At 43.8% G+C, this 25,851-nt stretch overlaps 1 protein-coding gene across 2 annotated transcripts; it reads left to right on the plus strand.

The window, feature by feature from the left end:
- Window positions 1-896: 896 nt before the first annotated feature.
- On the plus strand, window positions 897-25,261 carry LOC137281877 (uncharacterized). 2 transcript variants are annotated; one of them, XM_067813600.1, is made up of 8 exons: window positions 897-1,342; window positions 18,082-18,405; window positions 18,492-18,593; window positions 20,619-20,699; window positions 22,245-22,367; window positions 22,572-22,611; window positions 22,820-22,857; window positions 23,197-25,261. In XM_067813600.1, the coding sequence occupies exons 1-8, from the start codon at window positions 1,276-1,278 to the stop codon at window positions 23,343-23,345; spliced, it is 924 nt and encodes a 307-aa protein (XP_067669701.1). In that variant the 5' UTR covers window positions 897-1,275; the 3' UTR covers window positions 23,346-25,261. The 2 variants fall into 2 exon arrangements, with proteins under 2 accessions (XP_067669701.1, XP_067669783.1); XM_067813682.1 differs by having other exon boundaries at window positions 1,207-1,336.
- Window positions 25,262-25,851: the final 590 nt, after the last annotated feature.

Genomic DNA, 25,851 nt, shown 5'->3' on the forward strand with positions numbered 1-25,851 from the left:
TTTTGGCATCTTTCCAAAACTTCTTCTTCTACCTCCTCCCTCTGTAAGCAGACACCGTCATGTTCCTCGGCTTGACCTAAGAAACTGACCTCCAATTACACACCAGTGCTCCTTACGTTCTCTAACGTCCATCTGTAGGCAGACACTATGTTATTCCTCGGCTTGACCCTGAAGAATACACTTCCAATTGCCCTAGACTCCGGTCGTTCACGGCACCGTCGTCGGAAAGACGAAATATATCTGCAATCTGCCCTACAGAGCAGTTTGCAGGGAGCCTATAATTCCCAGTTACATGAAAGCATACAGTTAAAACCTGCTGCTAGCAGAGACACCATATACCCTTAAACAGAAAACAAAGGTCAGTAGATCTGTTTGGGGTCAAAAGTATTAACGTTCTCTGGCGATGCTGATCTGATTACTGTTGAATACCTAACGCTGCAGTTTCATGGGCTTTATAATACACTATATATTTGAAATTCGGATGTTGGACATACAAGTAATATCTGTTACAGTAATGGAGGGAAATTAACCTCGCTGAAGATTCCGTGTCTCCACGCCTTTCCGACAATGTACAGCATACACAAGTGTAACACAGGACAACGTTCCTAAAATGGCCCTAAATTCCGTAAGCGGTTTTATGGCCCTTCTCAAAACGCTAGATGCACAGTCACATATTCATAGCTTGCGTATACATTGTCCTAGGGCTTTCAACAGTTACAAATGTTCTCAGGAAATATACCGTCCATTACCTGCCTGGTGTTGTTGAAAAAGTACAACAGCTAAAAATGCACTAAGTGAAATTGGGTGAAAGGCCATCTCAATCTGGCCTTGTTACTGGAGTGTTTTCGTTTCCAACACCGTAGAGTATGTTACTCAGTCGATACACACGCACATGCGATACAGCGCGGGATAGCACAGATGTACAGACCCATATATGTAGATGGGCATGTATGAATGAGTATGTAGGGACATATTATGTTCCTGTTTTGTCACTACCACAGTAATACATCGCCTGGATAGGCGTTCCTCAACACGCCCAGATATTTTGCATGAAGAGGTATGCGGATATTGGAAAACATGTAAGACCGGTGTGTGTGTTTGTATGTACCTGTCTATCTTGTTTGGTTTGTTGTAGCCAGTAAAAGGTAACTTCCTGCCAGCACCCTCTTGTCTCTAGGTATACGATGTGCAGGGTTACTTTAAGTCAGCTTAAGGCAACACACGCAGATAGGAACGACATAGTAGAGGATATGCACTGGGGCGTGTGACACTACAATGAAGATCTGGAACACCCTGATATGTGTGTGGATTGGCGTTATTCGCGGAGGTGTGCCAGGTAATGGTGAGTATGTGTGTACATGAGTTCAAATGACTAACACATACACATCGTTATTCCGTGTTGAATTAAACTGGCTTAACTTTATATGACACCCGACGTCATGGGGTAGCCTACTGGTTAATTCTTTCGCCCGTCACGGCGAACACCCGAGTTCTATCCCCCTCATGCTTACAGAGAGTGAAGCCCATTTCCCCCGTGTTGATATTGCTTGAATATTACTGAAAGTGGCGTGAAGCTAAACTGATTAAAACATGTCCCAGGTGCGAGGGAGATGACATATTGCTCCGAACACCACCAGACTAGACTAACAACTAGTCTCTAAAATGAACGAGAGTTTAAATTACAATAAATTACAATGAAACGTAACCCAGAGGCTTTCTTAATGCTCACACACTGTGATAATCTGGTACTGACACACATAACAGACCTGCATCGCCTTAACTGGCTATGTTTATTTTAGGATGTCTATGCCAGACTAGCATCAGAACAACTCCATCATGTATCACTCATCACGGACTCGTGAAGATTCGGGTTAGAAATGTTCCCCTGCTTGTGGTAACAGGCGACTAACGGGATCGGGTGGTCAGGCTCCCTGCCCTGGCTGGCACATGTCACCGTATCTCATTTGCGTAGATAGAATAGCTGGAACAGGGCCTTGGTAGACAACAAACAATCAAACCTTTTACAAGTCACATTAATCTATATCTTTACGTTGTTGTGAGGGCATGTATTTCTTTATGTATTTGTTAGTTGTGAGATATTTGAATGCTGCTATAGCAGTATGGTCTACCTGGACACTGTTGTGATAAACAACTTACTGTGTGGCATTATTTAGCAGTTGGTGAGGAACATATGGACACAAGAATCTATACATGTCGAAACGTCGCATCATCTGAATAAAGAAGGTGTTCATCGATGAAAATTGTTCATATGTGATACCCCATTCATTAATATCATAATCCGATTAATATGTGAATGAGATCAACCGACGAAAATTATTCATTCTCACCAAAGTCTTGCACTATGTGTCTTTCATTTGTCACACATGCTATGTACCATACACAGAAACGCGACGAAAATGCTATATGTTTCACCACCCACATATAAATTCATATGTGCAGTAATGGAAGATGCAAGCGCGTTTGTACCCTAATTGTACACATGAGCACAAAAGATAGACGCCTTCCCGAATTATAGTCATAAATATAACTCATTGTTATGTTGCTACCCAAATGAACGTGTCTCTTCTTTTTGACTGACGTAAAGAGGGTGACTGAGTTTAATTTTACGCCTCTTGCAATATTCCCGCAATATCGCGGCTGGGGACACTAGGAAATGGGTTTCACACATTGTACCCATGTGGGGAATCGAACCAGGGTCTTCGGCTTGGCGTAAAGAGATTTAGATTGTGCGTAAACTGAATCAGTTGAATCAGGTGAAAACTAAACTGCAAATGGGTTGGTTGTCCTTTCACCAACCTTGCTGTCCTTTGATGACATTTTTTGTGTAATTCATATTTTTTTTGTTTTTGTTTTTTGTTTTTGTGTTAATTTTACAGAAGTCTGATTATGGCTGAAATATTGCCGATACGACTATGATCTTTAACTCACTCACTCTTATCAACATTGTCCAAATTACACAGTAAAGGAGGGTGGAAATTTCAAACTGTTAAACCTAGTGACACATTGCCCTATTGAACACGTGATGGGTATGTCTTCCCTGAACCTTGATCCACCTTTCATCTAAAGCAGATGTAACCGTTACGTTTTTCAAGTGTATGGTTTTACATATACATTGTATTCTAGCGATGTGGAAATCATAATGAAGTTTGTCATGTTTACGGTGCCAGGAGACACAGCAGGGTTTTAGCTTAGTGAGTCAAGTAGTATAGGGAATGGGGGTTCTGGCTCACTTTCAAGAAATGTCTCTACAAAGCCTTATTTACTAAATAAGGCTTTGGTTGGGCCATTAGCTCTTGCTACTATTACCCCTACTATAAAAAAGTTGGCGGTAATTACTGTGCCTTGGTAGGAGGTAATACTGTGCCGTACGGTACGATCAATAATTCTTCTCTTACAAATCCCCTACCCGGCCCATCCCTCAAGTAGTATAAGTTAGGTTCGTCGGCTTTCATATCCACTTTATCAAAGTTGTAAGTTTTGACTGACCATATAGGATCGGTGGCTCGCTTACGGCTATCACCCTCGTGTTCCCCCGGCTGGTATAGATACCTCACTAGGGCCCTATCTGGTATCTGTTTCTCCTTCCCACGCAATGGAGCGGCCGACTCTGCAACTATTGATTTTAGTTTGATAGCGTCTGCCGGTTTCTTACCGGTGAGACGGGTGACTTCATGGTTGATTGCCGACACCACCTTGGGTAACCTCGTGACCCATTCAGTCGATCGTTTTCCAGGGGTGGCCATCTCCCTAGCATACTGATAGCCGAACAAGCGCTCAGCCAAAGTCCTATTAAATCTCTCAACTATGGCTTGGCTGCGATGGGCTCCGGCCGTGCCACGCCTGACCTTTGTATCGTGTTTGGCTAGCAGTTGTGACACGGCACCCATGAACTCCCGTCCGGGGTCAACTTGCAGCTCTGTTGGCCATGTCAGCGGACTGCGTTTGTATATGCGTTCGAATCCTCTGGCTACCTGGGCCGAATCTTTCGTGGTCAAGGGTTCGGCTTCCTTGTAACGACTGGCTACGTCCACTACGGTTAAGGCATACTTGTACCTCTTGTCGTGGGGTAGGAACAGTAGGTCTGCCTGGTGAATGCTATTAGGTATGTTAATACCGAACCTCCTTCTAGGCACGTAGCGTGGTGCCGGCAAATAGATCTGCCACAGGGCTTGTTTTTCAAGCCACGCTTTGGCTTCCTCCGGGGGTACTCGCGCTATTTTAGCTAGCTTATCTACTGCGCTAGCTCCTTTCCAGTACCCACGCGGGCTGTAGTAAATAGCCTCAAATTTTTTCATGTCCATACGCGTATGTGTTTATTCCATCAATAGCTATCCAACGTTTCGTGTCCATAGGCGATAGGGACGTCTTGTTTATAGTCAGTCCGTATAACTTATGCCCATCACTTCTAAGTGTGTTCATTTTATGTCTAAAGGTACGGGTCTTGAACAGGGCTTCCTTGAATCTGGCGTGTTTGATGTGTTGTTTCACCACATACTTCTTAACCCCCTTAGCCTTACGGATCTCACTATTGTCGGCTTTCAGTATGGAGTACATCTTAGGTCTCAAACCTATGTACTCGGCTATGGGAGTGCCAGCACACTCGTCCTTCATCTTACCTAGGACCTTTTTATTTACCGTACTGTGTAGGGTATGGGTCTTAGGGTAGTCGCTGGTGTCGTATAAATCGAGGTGTTTCTTCATGTCCTCGTACACGTCCTCGGTTCGAATCTCCATCAGCAGGGAATCCGTGTCAGTGTACAGCACTTCACACCTGTCGCCGTACTGTTTCTTGAGCTCGTTGTAGTAAAAGTCGTACATCAGGTGTTTGGATAAATCGAGGATGCTCATCCCCACGTAAACAGGCCGGTTGAATTTTATGTGACTTTTCTTCATGTGTAGGGCAACCAGGTTGTCTGTGAATATCTTACTACGGTTGAATGCCGGATTGGCTATCAATTTCCTGAGCTTGTCTTCCTCACTAGATCTAACCAGCTTCACGGTCACGCGTTTCCTCAGGTTCTCCATAGTCTTACCAAACACCGAGTTGTTCATGAGCTTGTAGAGATTTTTCTCAAAATCACTGGTGGCTTTTTTTCGTAGGTCTGTGTTCATTCTGATGTAGGGCTCCATCCATGGGCTCTGGTCGAACATGAGCACCCTGTGTATTTTGGTCAGCCTCATACCCAACGACAGGTACAGCTGTAGGTTGCGATAGTGAACGATGTACTTGGTCTTATTCATTAAGTTAGGCACGAGTTTTTCAACGTCTGTCACACGACCACCTGACAAGTTATGTTGGTACTCAGACATCCAGTCTGTGTTAACCCTCATACGTTCGGGTGCAAGGGGATAGCTGTTGTGCGATGTGTGTAATTCCTTGGGATACTCTAAGTCAACTTCGAGGATATACCCTTTGTTCGAATCTGGTGCGACCCCCATAACATCAACGTGGGGTACCCATTCGAATCCCCCTGTAGGTAGATACTGACTCATGGCCCAGCCGTACAGGTTGTTTGCGTCGAGGTATAGAATGTGATTGGTTGGTTTGTTAGGATCGTAACCTTTCACGTATTGATTATTTGCTTTCGCGTATCGTTTGGATGCCATGGAAATCCCACCTCGCAAGCCTTTCTCAATGAATAGGTGCATGTCGTAATCTGTGAGCAATTCCAAATTAACTCCGGTCTTTTTAAGCAAGGCGTCCCACGACAGACCTGGGCTGGTGTAATACCATGCGGGGTCGAGTTTATACTGCTTTAAACAGGTCCGCCGAAACGTTTCAAACACGTCGGCTAACAGCAGTACATCTGTCCTCAAGTACAGGTCGTGATAATCACCCAGGTTCTTACAACCCAGTTTATTCCATACGTTAGTCGCGTGCGAGTAATCATCTCGTGAGACGGACGCCTCATTCAGCTTGCTATAAAAGCAGTCAATAGGGGGTAGTCTGGTCTCGGTGAACTTGGCCCAACTATCTATGTACTCATAGGGGTACACACCCTTCCTCATAAGCAGGGGTCTAGTCTCGGCGTCTGTGTATCGATCGGTGATAGGGAAGGTATTGTTGGCCTTGACCAGACTGTCGAGTGACGACAGGAGGAACTGAAACGAGTCAATGAACCTAAGTCCGTTTAAGCTGAAGGAGATGTATCTCTCCATGTTGTTGGGGATGCACGTTATATTACCATCGATTTTCGCGATGGCCTGCATGATCAAGTGTGAGTCGTACCCTCTCAAGTTGTGAAAGACAACGGGGATGTTTATTGTCTTAGGGTTGATTTTAAGCTTGAGGTTGCACGCGTTGTGAGCGGCGCCTCTATACTTACCAGTTATGTGACAGTGATCTCTCACCGAATCACCGTTAAGTGGTGATTCACACACGTGACAGTTAGTGCTACTAGCGTGAGCTAGCCTGTCGGCTCGGGTCATACGCATGGGAGCGATTCTATACAATGCATTCCTAATAATTTTTTCTTCCTCCTGCAAACACTTTAAAAACCTTTCAGCCGCGTCAGGCCCCCTATACACTACCGGAGCTTTCGTTTCCCCGTCACAACGGACGACAATGTATCCAAACGAACAGGCTTTATGCTCTTGTGTCTTGTGGGTGAAGCTACCCCCACTAGGGGGTGTGGGGGAATCCCCACCCACAACTAAGGCTTCGAAGTCGGCGTATATAATATAAGGTACAGACATTTGGTTCTTGTGGTTACTGAATTTTAGGATATTTTCACCTTCCTTAGGCATGTCGACTCGTATGGCCGTCTGCCCCACACCTTGACAATCATCCCGGTGGGATTCTAATAAATCAGCTCGACTGAAACCGTGTAGGCATCGTTCACAGAAGTGGGTCTTTTCTCTGTGTGCCGATTGGTCGTGCAACAACCGGCTGAGATGTTTTATCCATGTGTAGTGATACTTTTCACCTCGCTGGATCATGAATATATTGATAACTTGACGATCCTTCACCGGGCTGACCCTGTGTACTATTGTTGTGTTGCCTTCGTGCCCAAAGACATTTATAGCCAGATTGTTCTGTTTTTCTACTTTAGTGATCTGGGATATTGGGGTGGGTTCATCTATACCATCCCAATTAAGCCCATCATCTTGGGGATAGCTAGAAAGCCTATCTGAATTCTTGCCAGCTGGAAATAAGGCTGACCTGATAGCTAACCTAAGGCAATCGTTTCCTCTATTCTTAACGTTTACTATGGCATGTTTGTTCCTATAGTAGGGAGGCAAGGCTAGGTATGACCCGCCTCTGAACGGCACGTAGTTAGCTATGTCTAGATAGACATTATCGATTTTATCTACAGCCCACCCGGACCCCAAGTGTGTGTAGCGTTCTAGGTATTCTCGTATCTGCTGAAAACTTGTATCGATTGATGCGTCAATGGTCTCTGCATGTGTGACGACCTCTTGTTGACCTCGGAAGTAAGGCTGAACATACTCAGTGGTACTCCCAACCTGCTTATCGAGCGACATTTTCACTGTGATCTGAAACTTGATACTTCCTAGGTTATTTAGTTCCTGGTTGACCTTATCAGCTATCAGAGGCTTGATATCTGTAATGTCTATGTTTCTATCAACGTGCATGCGCCAACCTCTCAAATAGTTACCTACAGCGCGCTCAGTGCGCACGAACTGTAGGTCAATAGCTCTATTCTGTCGTAATAATTCTACAAGCTGTGGTTTTCTCATACGGGAATACCCGCCTAAACCCAAATCGTGTGCCTCGGCTTTCAGTTGTTTTACAGTGGGAGGTTTTGCTACGGGGGCATGTGATAACAATGCGGTTAACCCGGCTCTCCCCAGGTTTGAATAACCCGTGTGCCCAAGCTGTTTCGCTTGAGCTTTTAATTGTTTTACCGTAGGAGGGGCTTCTAAACCTAGTAATCTCAACAATGCTGACTTCCGCATTCTAGAATACCCGATAACACCTCTCTGTTTTGCGACCCTCTTGAGCTCGCTTACAGTAGACATCGTGTTTACACCTAAGAGAACTAATGTCTAATTGGTTCACAGTAACCTTATTAAAAAATATTTCAATCCAGAAGAGGCCAAACTCGGGCAGCCGGGTCCAATTCTAGTAATTCTGTCAAATCGTCCCACGTACCTGGTAAAATATATAGCGTGGCTGTTTCAATCCAGCACTCGCCTTGGTTATAGTATTCACTTAGACTTGAAAAACGTTCTATATGGTATTGAGTCGCGATATCCCGCTCCCATTCGAAGGGGTGAGTATACTTAAAACCCTCTTTAATCCATACCACGTCCAATATTATCTTAAATCTGAAGCTTCCCCATAAAGCCAGTTCATATTTGAATATGTTTTTAACTAGAGATGCGATCACACTTTCCGCAGACATAGCTATACGTAGGTGTGTATAATCTCTAATTGGTTCACAGTAAGGGGAGGTAACTCTTAAGTGGCTATCTTGAGCAGTCGCCTACGTTCTTTTATGTAGCCTTTTTTATTCTCGTATATGAGTTGATGTCTGACTACGTTCGCTCCGTGAGCTTTACATAAACAGTAGTGCCCTTTAACCCCGATACCACACACAGAACACGTGTAGTTAGGACTTCCCATATGGAAACAACAGAACCCCTGATTCCTGCATTTCCTACCACAGGCCTCGGTCTTCCCCATAAGTATGTATTCGCGTCGGTATGGAGCGGGTCTCATGTTTACTTATATAGGTATTTTAGTTTAATTGCTTCGCAACCAACGCAGTAGCTGCTATACCCAACACTATGAAGCCCAGTTCACGATTCATTTGTCCCTTGGATGGTGTGTAGTACTGAGCGAGTGTGGGTTTATTGAGCGGTTCCAATTGTTTACCAGTTAGTAGATAGTATTCTTTCATTGCTTCATCAACATCGTTGAATGTTTGAACGGCATGGTTTTCACGCGTGAGTTGTTCGTTAATAAAATCGATCCTCTGGAGGCGTTTTTTAGCGTACTCGGCCTGTGCTCTTTGTAATTTCTCAGTAGCGAGATCGTGTCGCTTCCTTTCTTCCTGTATTTCAGCCGCGTGATCATCTCGTAGTTTAGAGAAGAGGAAATTACTCCCGGAAAATGCCAGGGCATTCACTAACGCCCCACCGACCATCATAGCTATCGTGGCCATCCCTATATTTATTTCATTATATTATCAGGTATTATTCCTTGTTTTACTAGGATGTCTTTTGTGGCCATCGCCATACCAAGGTTCATTATGAGCATACCCATATCCTGCAGGTTGAAATCTAGCTTGATAGTTGGTTGTTTAAGCACCATTTTAGTCAACCGAGCGTACCCTACTGCTAAACTGGCGACCACTGTGGCGTGGTATGCGTCGTTGACGAACGTTTTCCCCTCAGACATTATGTATATGATATAAAATATTAAAATTATAACATGATATGCGGGTCAATAGTGGGGCCTGCCGGCGGCGTGGGGGTATCCACCTCACGGTGAGGGTTTCCCTCACGTGTATATAACCACGAGATAGCCAAGGCAGCAGTTACACCTACAGCCAACAACAGTCGGGTTGGGTTGGTTTCTTTATGTTGGTTACACCACCGTTTTTTACCGGCAGCTACTCTCTTAGGATTCTTCTGTCTGGTTACTGTTGAAGTGGTCTCCACCGTCACCTCGGGACTCACTGTTTGGGGTGTGGGGGGTACCCCCACTGGGGTTTCCTGTGCAGCATCCATCTATACTATTATTATTATTCTTTCTCTCAAATTGACAATGTTTTGCCGTGATAATCGCCGCCGTCACTGGAGCCAACAACATACCATATTTGTGGTACAACCCGCAGCTGATAGAGCTCACGGCGTGTTCGATAAAAGGGTCTTTCTCGAGGTCCTCCCACAGGTAAAGTCGGCGCTCTGGTGGAATGGGAAGGAAATGTGACACAATACCGGTGTATATCTGGGTCATAGCCGATCCTATTGTCTTTGTCATTTCTGCTCCGAGCCGGGACTCGTATCTAGCGTACAGCTTATCGATTTCTTCGGCTGACATTTTGTGAATTTTATCCGGGGTGTAGTCTCCAAAGTAATGTTTGGCTTTGCCTCCAACAGCCAACGCCACCAGTTTCTCTCGCTTGTCATCAGTGGGGCCTGCCGTACCCCCAGGTACCAATTGTTCGAGCAATTCCTCACACTCCATCTTATAATATAACAAGTAAGATTTAGTTTTAACTATATAATACCCGATACAAACAAAACACAGAGAAATGAAGGTTAAGTTGCACACGACAAATACTTCAAATATCATAGCTATATGCTTAGCTTTGCTTAGCTTTAGCTTAGCTTTAGCTTAGCTTTGCTTAGCTTTGCTTAGCATACTATATATGCTACTGGTTGGTCGGTTTTTAGAACGAGCTTAGCGTGTTTAGTTTCAGCGAGCTGTTTCTTCACCCGTTCCCGTTCTAATTTACTCATCACATCGTTCTCTCTCAAACACTCCTCAAACGAATCCCTGTCCTTGCAGTGAAATAAGGCCACCCATCGCGTCTGCTCCCTGAGGTCTTTCAACACCGAGTTGAACTTCTGCGTTAGCACCCAGACGCTGTGATTTGCATGCCGGCCGGAGAAGGCCAGGTACGATAGCATGTCTCTCTTTTTTGTTATCTCGCGATTAGCGCTGCAGTCGTCCAGTATGAACAGCGTCGGTTCCCCTTTAAATTTCTCGTGAAGAGCTTTCAACCAGTCCTGCAGACGTGTTCCAGGGTCGATTTTGTGTACGTCCGGGTCCGTCATCACCCAAGGTCGCGCGTACGTTTTATTCATGCTCAGAGTAGGGCACATGATAACGATGTTATCGAACACATCCTTGTAGTAACCCTCCAACATATCCAACACGAAAACGGTCTTCCCACAGCCAGTCTGCCCGCATATGATAGCGCAGTGTGGGTCAGTGGGTAGTTGTGGGTACCCCTGGGGGGTGTGGGGGTCTCCCCCACTAGTAGATGGCTTGCACGAATCTCCCATTGTCTATATTAAGTTGCGCGTCCATAATAACGTACAGATATAATTTCAACTTACCAGCGGTTTGAGCCTTCTTAGTAATCTGGATGGTTATCCCTTCGCTGCCGTTATCTATACGACGCCCGCTACCGTGCAGTTTATCATCATCCGTGGATCGCATGTCCAACCATAGGGCGTACTTGGTGGTCAGGTATTCACCGATCTGCACGGAGCTTAGGTCCAGGTCCTTTGTTATATAATCCCCCACTGGTAGCTTTTTTATCTCATCCCACTGCTGGTGTGGTCTCATACCATGACTGAACAGCTGGTTGGGCACGCCCTCGATGGTCACTTCCACCTTTTCAATCTCGGGGTTGAAAAACTTCTCGCTGTCCCTCCGGAATGGCTCGTAATCCTCCACGGGGACGACCAGGATACCTTTCATCGATCGCGCCGGCACGTTCAGGTTGATATTCCACACAGTGTCGCTCTTATCTCGCACGACTGATCTATGCCTCAGTACGCGATCGTATAGGATAGCCATCTTCCCAGAGTACTGACTTCGAACCTGCCTGGCCAGCTCCGGGCTAGTTACCATGTCGAACTCCAGAGAGATGTTGTCTATGGCATAACTAGCCTCATCACCGTTCGGCGTACGCACTACTTTGCTATAATCGTTAAACGTGAGCTCGTATTCGAGCCTATCACCGAGCGCGGCCTGGTAAAACGGCGCGTGTCCCGTGAGCAACTCGAAGTCGAGCGGCACGCAGAATCGATTCCCGTATGCTAGAGCGATGGCCTTTTCACCGGCCGATAGCTTGTCTTGTTGGTCTTGCGTGAAGACATACCCTATGCGCGCCCGGGTTGATTTGCTGATGCCCTGGTACACATCATTGACTCGTTCTCCATCGCTTTTCCAGAGATCCTTGTAGCAGTGAAACACGTCGCTGTCGTCGATGCTCAGCACCTCGTTACCGCTGATCTTGACGGTCGTTTTCTTGATGATAGCTCGACCCACGTTCCGCACTAGCTCGCGTTTGTCGTTGTCGGAGGTCAACGTGATATTGAACGCCAGTCGAACAGTGCCTGGTACAATGAGGTCATTCTCACCAAGGTTTGGAAATCTAACCAGCAGAGTTTGATTCTGGTCTATCTTGCTGGGATTGTTGGTGATGGTCACCGACTGTCGCACGGCTCTGGCCCCTAATGGCTCTCTCAATTTTCTGAAAGGATCTAATTTTCTGCCGTACATTGTTATATATAAATAAAATATATTTAAATACTAATGGATGAAGACATAGATATGACGGAGATGCCGGGCGCTAGTGCCCAGGCATTCGATGATGAGCAGGAGACCTCATTTACTAGTTCACCATTGAACCAAGAACTTTTGGAAACAACGGTAAATGATTATTACGAAAGTTTAAGAAGTGATAAATACTACGTTGAACCACAGGGCCGATACCTTGATAATTTTTTTATTGATACAAAGGGTGTTCTACGCCTTAAGTCTAAACCAGAGGTTGACCTCGTTAACAAGCGCAATAAAAAACCACTGGCCTTGTCAACTTTAGCCAGCCGCCATGGTGTCAAATTTATCCGTGAACATCTAAACATGCATGATTACGTTGGTGCAATACCTAAGGCCGTTGTTGAAGATCTGCAAGCTACCAGATCCCACCTCACCACTAGAGATGAAATGACACCACAGCGTGCTACAGAAGCCTCGGACAGCATAGAAAAACTGTTGAGCACCTACTGGGACAAACCGTTACCGGGGTTTGACTTTCCGGTAAGGGAACTGCGCGGCTTAGACGAAGCCGTGAAACGCGTGCGTGGAGAACTCGTGAACAACATGGGGAAACTGAACGAAATCGACGAGCACATCGCTAGGGAAAAAACCAAACTCAACGAAACTGAAAACGATGATATGAAGCGTCGTATCAATGAACGACTACGCGATTTAGAAGACGAGAGACGTACACGATTGGAAGCCGCTTCCTCGAATCGTGAACATCTTCGATCCCAGATCAGTCGCATTCGGGAAACAATCGATAGAATACTGAACGAGGATACAACTTTAGCCAACAGGATTCGGATATTGTTCCGGGAGCAAGGGATCACCATCGCCAGCATTCTGACTGCACTGGGTTTCATTATATCAACCCTGGTGGTGTCACTGGTGGGGGGAACCCCCACACCTGCCGGCGGCGGGGGAACTCCAAGTGGCGGTGGGGGTGTTAAAGACTGGATTAAAAAACTCGGTTAAGGCCTAGCTAAACTGGCTGGTAAAGCCGCCGAAGCCCTTCCCGGCATCCTGGGTAGCATCGTCTCGTGGTTGTTGAGCGCTCTGTCTAAAACTGCCATGTGGCTCAGTCAAAACCTGTGGGCAGCCATCGTCGCCGTGGCGGGTCTGGTGTACGTAGCGGCTAAGAAATCTTTAACCAAATAAGTCCTAAAGTTACCCCACCAACCACTAAGGCTGTTTTATTATCAATATGCTGCTGATAGGTGGGGGTTTCCCCCACACCCCCCGGGGGTACCTCCACATGAACTTTAGGCTCCGGGGGTGGCGCCACTATACCCTTTTCACGTGGTGGGATGTGTGGGATATAGGGGGTGTTAATATCGGGGTTGATACCCAACTTTTGGTCCGCCGTGGCTATGACTATTTTGTTGTTATAACCCACCACTTTTTTTATTCTCAGTTGCATATCACTCGGGGCCATGTATAACCCCACGCCGAACACGTAATTGACTTTCGATCTGGCGTATTCTAACACGTTTTGGTAACGGTCGATGGCCCTCGGGAGATCAACTGGAGAATTGATAGCATCCTCAACGTTGGAAACGAATTGTGTCTGAGCGTCGTAAGCAGTTCCCTTACCGAGGATGTTAGAACGCGTCATCGACTGCGCACCCAACAGCGCCCACACGTACGTTCGAATCGAGTCGTTCAAGCGTATTGTACCAGCACGAGTGAATCCTTTCGATGTTTTTGAGATCATTTTAGTCCAGGCTGTGGCTGCATCAGGACTGGTTTGCTTTATACAGCTGACATGGATCTTTTCATTCGTTGTGGGGCCTGTAAATGTATGCCGGTTTGGGTTGTATGAACCATCTTTAGAACCGGCATAATATTTTCCGGACCTGTAGAAGTACACGAGAACTATACCGAGACCATGGTTCACACCAGGAAGGCGAAAGTCTTTATTCGTTGGAATCTCAAACTCCCCACAAACACGTTCATAAGCGCGTCTATCATAGGGGTTATTCGTCATACTCCACGCTTTATCTTGGGGAAGAGGAGCACTTATTTCCTTCAATATTCGTCTCGTTTGATAATAAATATGAAACAAAATAACCGCCTTACTCAGTTCGTCTATACCGTAGTCTGGTTTCACACCCGACCCTGTCGTCGCACACCACACAGCAAAGTTTAGTTGGTTCTGCCAAAACTGCATTGGGTTTTGATTCCAGTTTACCACCGCCTGCGCGTTATTAACGGACACGACATACTTTTCAAAGATATCAATAAAGGTTGTTTTAAACCCCGTACCATCTGCATTCACCACGATTTTCAAGTGTGCTAAATCCATATTATAATTTATAATTCATATATTATAATATGTACATAACACTTCCAGGAATAACGAGCGGTGAGGCCGTTCAGCTGACGCACGCGATCGATAACACGTCAGGTCAACTCGAAGTCGCACTCTGCGATATCACCTACCTACCGCAATGGACTAACATTAATATCAGCAACAATAAGCTGTTCGTCAGTGGAACTCGCAGCCAGATAACTGACGGCTACTACAGCGTGTGCTCTCTAAACGATGAGGTCTTCAAACCCCTGGGAGCCGAACTCAAGATGAACGACTCAAACGGTACAGTGGTGTTAATCAACAATGGAATAAACCCTTTGAGGCTCGGCCGACCATTAGCAAGGATGCTCGGTATGTCTCCTTACGAGATAAAACCAACAACAACCGTCACAGGCACGAAGTTACCCGACCTAGTACCGTACCGAGAGCTATACATTCATCTCGGTCAGGTGAGCACAACGTATAACATTCAAGGAAGCCACCCTTCCACTATACTGAGAGCAGTGCCGGTGAAAACTGAGAAATTCAACGACGGTAGAACCGAGTCATTTTCACCACGGCAGTATAAGAGATTAACCCAGGGCAACATACCTGAGCTGACAATATCGGTGTTAGATATAAATCATAATCCTGTAAATATAGGATACCTCAGCTTAACACTTCATGTAACATGACCAGCGCACAAGGGCCCGGAGTGAAAAAATGCGTCAATATCGGGATCTCCGACCTCGGAGACACACGCGGTTTCGACGCTCCCGGAGTAGATGGTAAAACGTACGCCTTGCAACTGAAAAACAACATTTACAAACGCGTTGAAGTCTCCTCCGGTGGAGCCCTAAGTGATATGATAGATACCACAGGAGCAACAGTCAACACTAAGTACGCCCTCGTCAACACCGGTGATGACAACTGGAGAATATACCCATCATTCGGAGGTAAACTGTTCGACTTAGACGATGTTGAGAGAACTACCATCAAAAAGAACCGGCCATATAAGCTCGTCTTCACCGAAGATGACAAGTGGGTGTTGTTACCCGATTACGACAACTGGTTGCTCAATATTAAGCTCTTCTCCCCCTACGTGTTCACTGATAACAAAGACCACTACCTAAACAAAGTCGTGAACGATGGATTCCTGCTCGTGGCTTACGTCCCAACTCAGAGACGTAGCGTAGTCGTCAGCCCAATCAACAATTCACCACTCCACGTGCTATCGAGTAAAACGGGTATACAAAACGTGGCATTACAGTTGGTGTCTGAATTCGAAGGCGTGGACAAAGTACTAGATGGTATATCGTCAAACACAACACTGGTCATCAAAGTCTATCTAGGGGAATCATCGGGGGATAACGTCGAGATCGTGAAGGGAGTCAAACTAGGGTGGGAGAAACGACACAAGGATCAAGTTTGCAACGTTTACGTTCGGGTGGGTGTCGGCTCCAACACCAGTCTGCAGGGTGTCAACGTGATCGTGGAAAACAAGATATCACTAACCAAGATCTTCCTACCTAACAACATACACTTTATTGGTATGAATTTAATCCCTGAATTATTAACAGAAAACCAGTTGGAAATTATATAATAATATTATAATAATGACCAGTCATCATCCCAACACTACGCTTAACGACCTGGGAGATACAGAGGGATTCGATCAGCCTGGTGAGGAAGATGAATTATACATCCTGCACTTCAAAGACAACGTGTACAGACGGGTGTCGTTATCAGATTTAAAAGAACCCAAATGGCTGATCAACTTAACACTCGCCTCACCTTATATCACATTAAACGAACATAGGACTATCGCTAAGATTAGGAACAACGGCATCTGGCCCGGGGATTTCATTCCGGATAGTGTAGCCATAGGAACTACTAATACCGAAAAAAATAGGTTAAGGAGTGAAGTAAAAAATAAATTAACATTTAACAATTATCCTGCTAACTTAAGGCCTGATATATACACCCCTTTCACACTCATCATAGAAGTCTTCTTTTTCTATTTAGGTAATGAAAACACCTCAAAAGTACACCAAATTTTACCCGGGGTGTCAATACACTGGTTTGACGAACACCAAGACCAATATTGTCGTATTGTTATACAACAGGATACCCACGGGGGTCCTATAAACCGCTTAATAAACCTCAGTGGGGTTTTTATTACAACAGGAAATTCTATTAACCTCTCACCTATTACCCTGACTAGTAATCTAGACCTTATAGAATTCAAATTAATTGATAGAATATTAACTGAACCCCAATTAAAATATCTTTCAAAATATATATTATAGGATGGGTCTGTACCCAGTCGTAGAGGAAGTAGCGAAGACGTTGGAAACCGTAGATGGGTTCCGCTTGAGGCAGTTATGTGATGTGAAACGTCAACTAGAACAAGACCGTGACACGCGGAAAGCACTATGTAAAAAGTACAATAGAGCTTTCAATATCGTGGACGGGGCTGACACTACCCTTATGGCAACCAGCATGGGACTAGGGGCGGCAGGCGTTGGGTTGTTAACCACCATCGTGGCTGCACCTATAGTGTTAGGTATTGAAATAACGGCTGGGGTGACAGGGTTGGTAGGGTTGGCGCTTAAGTTAGTATCACGCAGACTTAATCGTAAGGCATTGAAACATGACGAGATCAGGGTTCTGGCCGAAGCAAAGCTGAACACAGTGAGTGAGCGAATTTCCACGGCACTCTCTGACAGTAAGATCTCAGAAGAGGAGTTTCGTTCAATCCTATCTGAACTCAAAAAATATAACGGAATGAAACAAGATATTCGATCCAAGTCTCGTAAGTCTGCTATCAGCGAGGACGAGAAAAAAAAGTACATAGAACAGGGGATACAAAAAGCCCAGCAAGCCTTTATTATGAACACCAAAGAGATCGTAGGCGGTTCACGTTAAACTGTTTCATCGATATAAACATAACATAGGGGCGATAGCCGTAAGCGGGCCACCGATCCTATATGGTTAGTCAAAACTTACAACATAGATAAAGTGGATATGAAAGCCGACGAACCTAACTTGTACTACTTGAGGGATGGGCCGGGTAGGGGTTTTGTAAGAGAAGAATTATTGATCGTACCGTACGGCACAGTATTACCTCCTACCAAGGCACAGTAATTACCGCCAACTTTTTTGTAGTAGGGGTAATAGTAGCAAGAGCTAATGGCCCAACCAAAGCCTTATTTAGTAAATAAGGCTTTGTAGAGACATTTCTTGAAAGTGAGCCAGAACCCCCATTCCCTATACTACTGAGTCAGGATACGCACACCTATATACTTCTCTGTCTTGGTAACAAAGAATCAACACTTGTAATGATAATGCTTCTTAAAATATTGGCGTGAGTTCTAATCTAACGTTCGGTGGGCAGTTTGTCGGGGTGCCAGTGGTGATGTGACTACTGAGCCATGAAGGAACTGACATGTGACAACCTAGACAGCTAACAGTGTACTCTTCAAACTATAATGACATCATGTTGCTTCCGTAGGAGACCTGCTGCTGACCAGCTCACCATCAACAGCAACAGACGGAGAACTCTTCACCTTGATTTGTAGCGTCTCGTCTGGTTCCGCAACAAACATAGCATGGTTGCAGAACAATGCATCAACGATCATTACACAATGGGGCCGCTATTGTACAAAGCAACCACCGCCTGTGGGGAATAACATCAACCGTTTCAGATCGAACTGCAGTTTCATGGATCACAGTATACAGTTTACATTCAACTCCACTAGAGACCAAGGAGGATGGCAGTGTGGGAACCTTGTAAATGAATCCTACATATACCCCATAAGCAACATTTATGAAATAGGTGGGTATGACGTATGCACTGTGTTTTAATCTCTAGGTAAGGGGAAACACGCCTAAACAACGGGTCACTGACCAATCTACTTTCAGTCATTGCAGGTCCTGTCCTATCAACTCTATCTTCCCATCTATCAACCACGACCCGGAAAAGGGAGCACACGTCCGTACCTGGCACGGTGACACCACACAAAGGTAGTTCTTTTTCAAATTTACGTATTACACTCAGGATATTAACAGGGTAACTAAAGACTGAAAACAAGAGCATGAGCAGAATATACTGAGAACCGGACATGATGTTTGACTGAACATTATTATACAGAGTGCATTATCATGCATATGCATTCAAAATATTATGATACAATATCGTTTACAAGGAATCAGTTTGAAGAGATTCACATACAAACGCAATCGTTCCAGTAGTGAAATACTTGCGACATACATATACTCTTAGAAAAAGTAGGGGATCTTCACTTTTTTTATTTCTGATTACAAATATTTAAGGGATTTATCGGAGTCAGTCAATGTTGATATGATATTATTGAATGCTTCGAGAGTGCATCCCGATTTGCACTTCCTCACAACCATAGTTATTTGGAATGTAGTCCCTTTTGAAAGATGATTGGTGTATGGCATGTAATTTGCATGTATACGATTTTCATTTTAAAACAAATGACTTGAAACAAACAGTAACAAACATGTGATGCAAGATAAGTGTCAAAATTAATCTTCTAAGTGATTTTGCGACCTTCTTGAAAACAAAACGTCAAAATCAAGATGTGTATGGGCTACTGCGTTATGCACGTGGATATCATGCGTTGTGTTTAGGGGTGGTAATAGAGGGAAATGGTGGTACGTTCCTAAGGTGTCTCTCCTTGAAACGTTTGTTAACGTTTACGCTTCCTATCCAAATAGAAAGTTCATTATCCTTACTTTTAAAAAGTATATGGCAACATTTGTATTTGGAGATAGGTATAACATTCAGAAAGATAGTCTTCCCATGACTCTAATCATTCATGATGTGAAACCCTTTACACCGAGTGTATTTTCAAACCTGTATGCTGTTTCCCAGTGCACGGAAATTAACTTCATCTGGGAATCTCTGAGCAATACCGACTGTTCTGTATAGTCACGTGTTATAACAAATGTGGACATGTTAATCTATGGTATTACATGGCACAAATACGCAAATTCCAAGGCAAATTGCTTGCAACAAACGTTTGTGGTGTTCCGCTGACAAAAGACAACAGCAGAGTATCTTTGTATTATGGCTTCCTAAATGGGATGCACCATCAGGATTTCAAAATAATGCATTGTCAGGAATGCTGTTGTATGAACAGTTCTTAATGGACATTTTAGAAGGTGTTTTATAGGGTGTCAGTGTTAACGTATAGTTGGTCGTTATGGCTGTTGATGATAAAACGTTTAAAAACTGTAAACATTCTGTTTAGCCTAAAGACAATTTAGATAAGGCGAGTAATTGTAAACATCTCAAATGTGCCAACCAGGACAGTGAAGTGACGATTAACAAACGTGATTGAGGAAACGGCACATGCCAACCCCCAAAACACGACAGCAACATATACAAAAGAAGCAGCATTGGTTGTATTCATTCTGTTGGATTTCAGATCTTTGACAAAACAATAAATGGTCAGCAATGTCGTCATTTATGTATACGTAGTCATCTATAGCCATGAGTGAGTGAGTTAATATTTTACGTCACATCGGTAGTATTGCAGCCATATCGTGACGAGAGCATTCTTAAGAAAAGGAATCTATGTGTATGATAAAAACCTGTCGACGAAGGACAGTAAAACAACTAGAATATCACAATAAGAAATAAAACTAGCGTGAAAAGTTAAAAGTAATATCCCTTTTCAGATAATACAATATAAAAACAGGCTATATAGATCACCAACAACTGAAGGTAGATCACCATACTAGGGGCCGTGGGGACTTACAGTACTTCTGCTACCTGCATGGTCCCTAGCTGAATTTACACCATCCCCTCAGCTGCTGGTGATTGTATGCAAGATTAGCCACAAATTAAAATGACAGAAATACTTGGGCTAAAAAAATGGAAGAACAAATTTGACTTCAAATGATTTGGGACTTACGTACCCTTTCAGGGGGACAATAATGCTATAGCCATGAAAATAACAGAAGAAGTGAAGATGATGTCATTGACAGACTCGTTACAAAAATACGATCTGCTTTTAGGTGTTGCAAGTCGTGTGATTTCAACAATGACCCAGTATACGGGGACCACATCCGATCTTGGGACAGTGACGCCACACAAAGGTAGTTTATAATTTCGCACTCGAGTAATCTATGGGCACTACCAGAGGCTCTCCAGTTTCTGGAACTGTATTTGTTGTGCTTTCGCGAGCTCGTAGAAGGCAGCAAAATAGTCGATTTGTCTACATATACCCGCCCAAACAATTTCGAACCACTGCAGGCAAACTCTAAATTGTTTTTTTTCAAACGACTGCTGTCCGGAAGCCAAGAAGAGACACAATCGCTGCTGGTACTGCCTCGCCGACAAATCAAAACTCCCTTACCGTCTCAGATGTACACAAGTTGACATCCAAGTGCGGAACTATCGACCACTGCAGCAAGAAATGTGTTCTGTGGCATAACAAAGACATAGACTACACACCCCAAGAACGCCACCCACTGAAAGCCCTGGAAGAACTTGCAATGGAAAGCTGTTTCTCGAACACAGAGAACGTGTATGACGACGACTACGTCCGGTGGTCCATTCGAAACAATGTCTGTGCGAAGAAAGAAATATTCTTGTACCCTCCAGCAGCTAGAGGGGAAAGCAGGGGTGCTACAGGGATAGCAGAACATTTTCAGCACATACGTTTGGGGTTTGGGTTCCAAAGACAAAGTGTGTCTGTAGATATGCAGCTGCACCTCTTTATTTTCGCAAAACCCTATGTAATATACATAGGCATTTTGCTGTGCGGTCCAAAACCTTCACTCCCTATACTACCACTCGGAATATTTACTGGGGAAAGCAAAGACTGACTGACCACTTGAACATTAACAATGTATACTCAGAGTTGGGCTTTAACATATGAATCTATCTTCACACAATAGAGTTTACAAGAACATGAAAAGTTTACTGGAAATTTGTCAATCATCACAAAGATCACGATCGCTTAACGATGACAGCAACAGTCTAACCTTGTAGTGTCATCACTGGAATGTCATGAAAAGGATGGGAAAACATAACTGTGATTTTTACTATTTGGTGAAATTTATTATACAACTTTATATGCCTTGGTGTGGTAAGAAGGCACTATGCCATTTACAAGGCAGTCAGACGTAACACTTGTTGTAATAGGGGTTACACTTTCTCAATAAAGTACAGATTCTAGCACTTTTGTTGGGCTGAGTCCCGTCCAGGATTCGAACCCACTGCCTAGAGTAAGCACCAGATCGACGGCACTCAGCTGCTTTGACGTCTACACTACCGATTCCTCCGATATCCATTTTGTGGTTGGTTAGAGGGTTAGACGGGGAATTTTGCTTACTTGCGATCTGAAGCCTGACTCTGGGGTTGTGGGCTCAACCAACACAAGTGCGAGTATCTGTACATAACATGTTACATTCGTGTGTTAAACTACTTCCTTTGTCTCAATTTAACGTGCTGGACTTTCCCCTGCAGGATACATTAAAACAAACGTGTTCAATCACCAATCGACATATGTCTCACTTATAATTTGCCTAACATGTCAAGCCATGTCCTCTTATAGTCTTGGCCAACCAGGTTAGGTGCAACCTCTCAGTCTGAACACTGTACGTTTGACTATACCCCGAACGAACTCTTTCTTTCAGCCTCCACCAATGGCTATGATTCAGACACCGTCTACATCGTAGTTGGTGCAGTAGGTGGAGCTGGTTTTCTTGTCGTCGTTGTGGTGGGCATCGTGTGTATTCGACGGAGAAGACAAGCAGCCTGTGTGTATTTGTGTTAAAAGTTAACATGATCCTTATTAAACCTTTGACATTAATTGTGTACAGTTACTCAAATCGTATACTATTTTGTAGACAGCTGAACCAATCATTATACGTTGAACTGAGCAGTTCCACTTTCAAATTTATAACGATTGCTAGGCTGAAAGAATTGCAGATGAAACCTGATTTCGAAAATGTTTCTTCCAGATCATCAAAATGTCACGAACGAAGAAAGACACGTCGAGGCGTAAGTATAGATCACAGCTCAGACGCACACACACGCACACACACGCGCACACATATACCAACATACATATTCAAATATGTACATTCAATCATTCACTTACAGTACACGTAGACGTACACGCACACGCACACGCACACGCACACGCACACGCAAATACACACTTATCACCACCGCCTGCTCCACCATAACCTTACTTCTTTCTTTTCAGCACGCCAGTTTATCAAAACACTACAAGTTTCCACACGGGTATGTTTTGCTTTCTTATTGTCATTGCATAAGACAGTGATAAAATATTGCAGTTGGAATCATCTGTAGATGGCATCTGAGTAACAAGACATTGATTCCGTGATAAACATGTACTTGTTTCTTTCAAGCAAAGAAGCGACAACACTCTTCTGCATTTCCAAAGATATTATAAAGCAGTTCCCAGTCACCCTTGCCGTTTATTGATAATCTTCTGCACTGTGTTATAAGTTACTTCGCGTGTCTCAGTCGACAGTAAGTTACATGGAACTGTAAAATTGCTGATGAACTAACAAACCAGCGCTTGTGAACCACACTGATTACTATGGATGTGAACATTAGTTTCAGATTCATCCGCCCCAGTGACGAAACCAGAGAAAACACAAGATGACTCAGTGGTGTCTGGAGATGTCAACACCCAGAACATGTATGAAAGCCTAACAAGTGTTGAAATGCACATATATAGGCGCCTAAAACAGAACAAAATATAAATATGTGGATATGTAATATATATCTGACAATGTCTGTTTGAAAAGTCACACCTACAGCCAATTTCGAGACGAACAGAAACGTTGTGAAGGTTTTACTAATAGCTCAACTGTTAAGTCTTGATAAATCAAATTTTGAGCAAGACTCGTTTCCCTGGTATCAGAGGATAAAGCTTCTGATGGAGATAAGGAAAGTCGACCACACCAGAATGACGTCAAAAGCATCTCTATTTATCTGGCTTGTACCCGGTGGTAAGGAAAGATAATCACTAATCGACTCGCAGTTTTTACAGTGTGTACGTGGGGAATCGATGTCAAACTGCGGCGTTGTATGTGAATAGGCTGGCTCTGTAAAAAAACCTCTGTTGAAACCCTTATTTATAGTTTAGGATTGCCATATACCTGTAATATTGCCGAATGTCGGCTTTAACAATAAACAGCCAGTGTTGGACCGTGAAGACTTTGAAACCTTTGTTGCGATGTCACTCATTGCCAAACTGTATAGTGTCTGTTATCTGTTCGCCATGTTGTTGGAATATTGGTGTTGTTGTTGGAAGTGCGTATTTAAATATAAACGTAAACATCCATTCACTGATACTCGTATGTACGAAAGTAATCCCTGCTCTTAAAATACATGTAGGTTGCAATAATGATTGTTGACCCATCAATAAATATCAAAGAGACCCAGTGAACTTGATATCCAGAATATCGTTATATTAAGTCATCATGGCATAACAATTTCTGCTTGTTTACATAATGAGGGTATAAAGCAGCAGGGTGAAACTGCTAATAGAAACATATTTTGGTGTTTTAACGGTTAACGAACTGTTGAACATCGATTTGAAAACAATGTATAACGTTTGAAGCATCTGATACTCCTCGTGTTTACATTTGTGTGTGATACGTGAGATCCACACAGTCGTATGTGGAGTCGTTATTGTCATGCATTTGAAAGAGTGATTTTTCATTGCGATCATATTGATCAAAAGTCGCATTGATTTCTGCCGTACAGTGTTCACTAGCGCTTATTTTCCTATCGAAAAACCACTGACATGTAGTTCTACAGTAAGAAAGTGTATATATATCACAAACTTTCTGTCAATAGAAGAGTCATTCTTGCCATAACTCTGCACAGTGTTCAGTTTGCTCAGATATCTGCAAGATGTGTGCACAGTACTCAGTCGGTGCACAATGACAAGCACAACTGACCAATAGCTTGTATGTGGGATGTAACACATGTAATGTGGCCTGGCATGTTGTCTGTCATTTTGAATGACAAGCTACGTCGGCTGCTATAGCAAGTCAGCTTCTCAACACAGCTAGGGCCGCTCGTCGTCAACTTGTACCATTGTATAATGTCAATAGCGTGCAGTAATCGGTCATTCATTTATTTTCAAGATGAAGCCTGAAACGGTTATAAACATGGTAATATAGTAGAAGGTACATTACGATGTACTCTCGATAGTATGGAATGACTTCACAAGACTCTTCTGTTCTAAACACGTTACACTTTGTATGCCAATGTGGTGTTATATTTACGTTTACTGCTAGCAATGAACCGTGTAATAAACAGTTTTTGCAAGGTCTACTATGCTTGCTATGTTTGAATATATGTAACAAATTTGCTTGTCATTGTCATGCTGTATGTGCCATTCACAAATGAACACGTTCTTGTGGCTGAAACAACGACGAAACATTGCTGAATTACAGCATTCTCAGGCATTCAGTTTTTAAGTACCCTTGTATGTGAAATTTCCGTGTTTTCTGGGTCTCCTAAAGTAACAAAGAAGTTGAAAGAATGACTTTGCTGCAGTGTTCATTTTTGCGTCGACATGTTATCTTAAGACAAATCTTATAAGTTCGCTGTATTAGCTCGATGACGTGACATTCTTGAAATAAAATACACTTCTCTTCATGAACATATTTGTTCTATTTGTCTGTTTAGCAGAATGGCGTGTTTACAACCTTTACATGATAACGATAGATAAGGATACGTTTTACTGAATGAGAAACTATTCTGCATGTGGTTGTCTGACAATAAACGAGAAAGCGTCCGTTGTCATGTTCCCTTGTTGTATATATTCACCCCTCTGGTCCATGATATTCGTGTCAGAACTTCGAAAGTTGTCTGCCTTGTAACAAACCATTTAACTGCGAGAAACGCAAACCCACACAAGAATGCAAACAAAACTATTATCCATAGCCTACCTTATTCGAGTTATAACTTTAACAACTCAAATTTACAGACATTATTACTTGTAGGCAAGTTTTGTAGGCAGACACTGGACCCGTTGTCGACTTGCGCTTTTCTCGTGCAAACAAGAACTGAGTTATTTCCCTTGGGTACACGAATCGTCGCGCTTCGCGATCTGCACTGCATATATATGGAGAGCCTTGGTGGGTTGTAATGAACAGGGGTTTTGAACAGCAGTGCAGTGGTATCACAGTCAGTGATCTAGACGGGGGAGGCAGTAGCACGTTCAGTACTTTCTTCAACCCACTGACGTAG

This window comes from Haliotis asinina, chromosome 1 (genome assembly GCF_037392515.1).
Source record: "Haliotis asinina isolate JCU_RB_2024 chromosome 1, JCU_Hal_asi_v2, whole genome shotgun sequence".
In the NCBI taxonomy this organism is placed as follows: Eukaryota; Metazoa; Mollusca; class Gastropoda; order Lepetellida; family Haliotidae; genus Haliotis; species Haliotis asinina.

Coding starts and splice junctions, on each gene's coding strand:
- LOC137281877 (XM_067813600.1), top strand. CDS start 1,276: ATGAAGATCTGGAACACCCTGATATGTGTGTGGATTGGCGTTATTCGC. Junction 20,700..22,244: donor GACAGTGACGCCACACAAAG/GTAGTTTATAAT, acceptor TCTTTCTTTCAG/CCTCCACCAATGGCTATGAT. Junction 22,368..22,571: donor ACGGAGAAGACAAGCAGCCT/GTGTGTATTTGT, acceptor TGTTTCTTCCAG/ATCATCAAAATGTCACGAAC.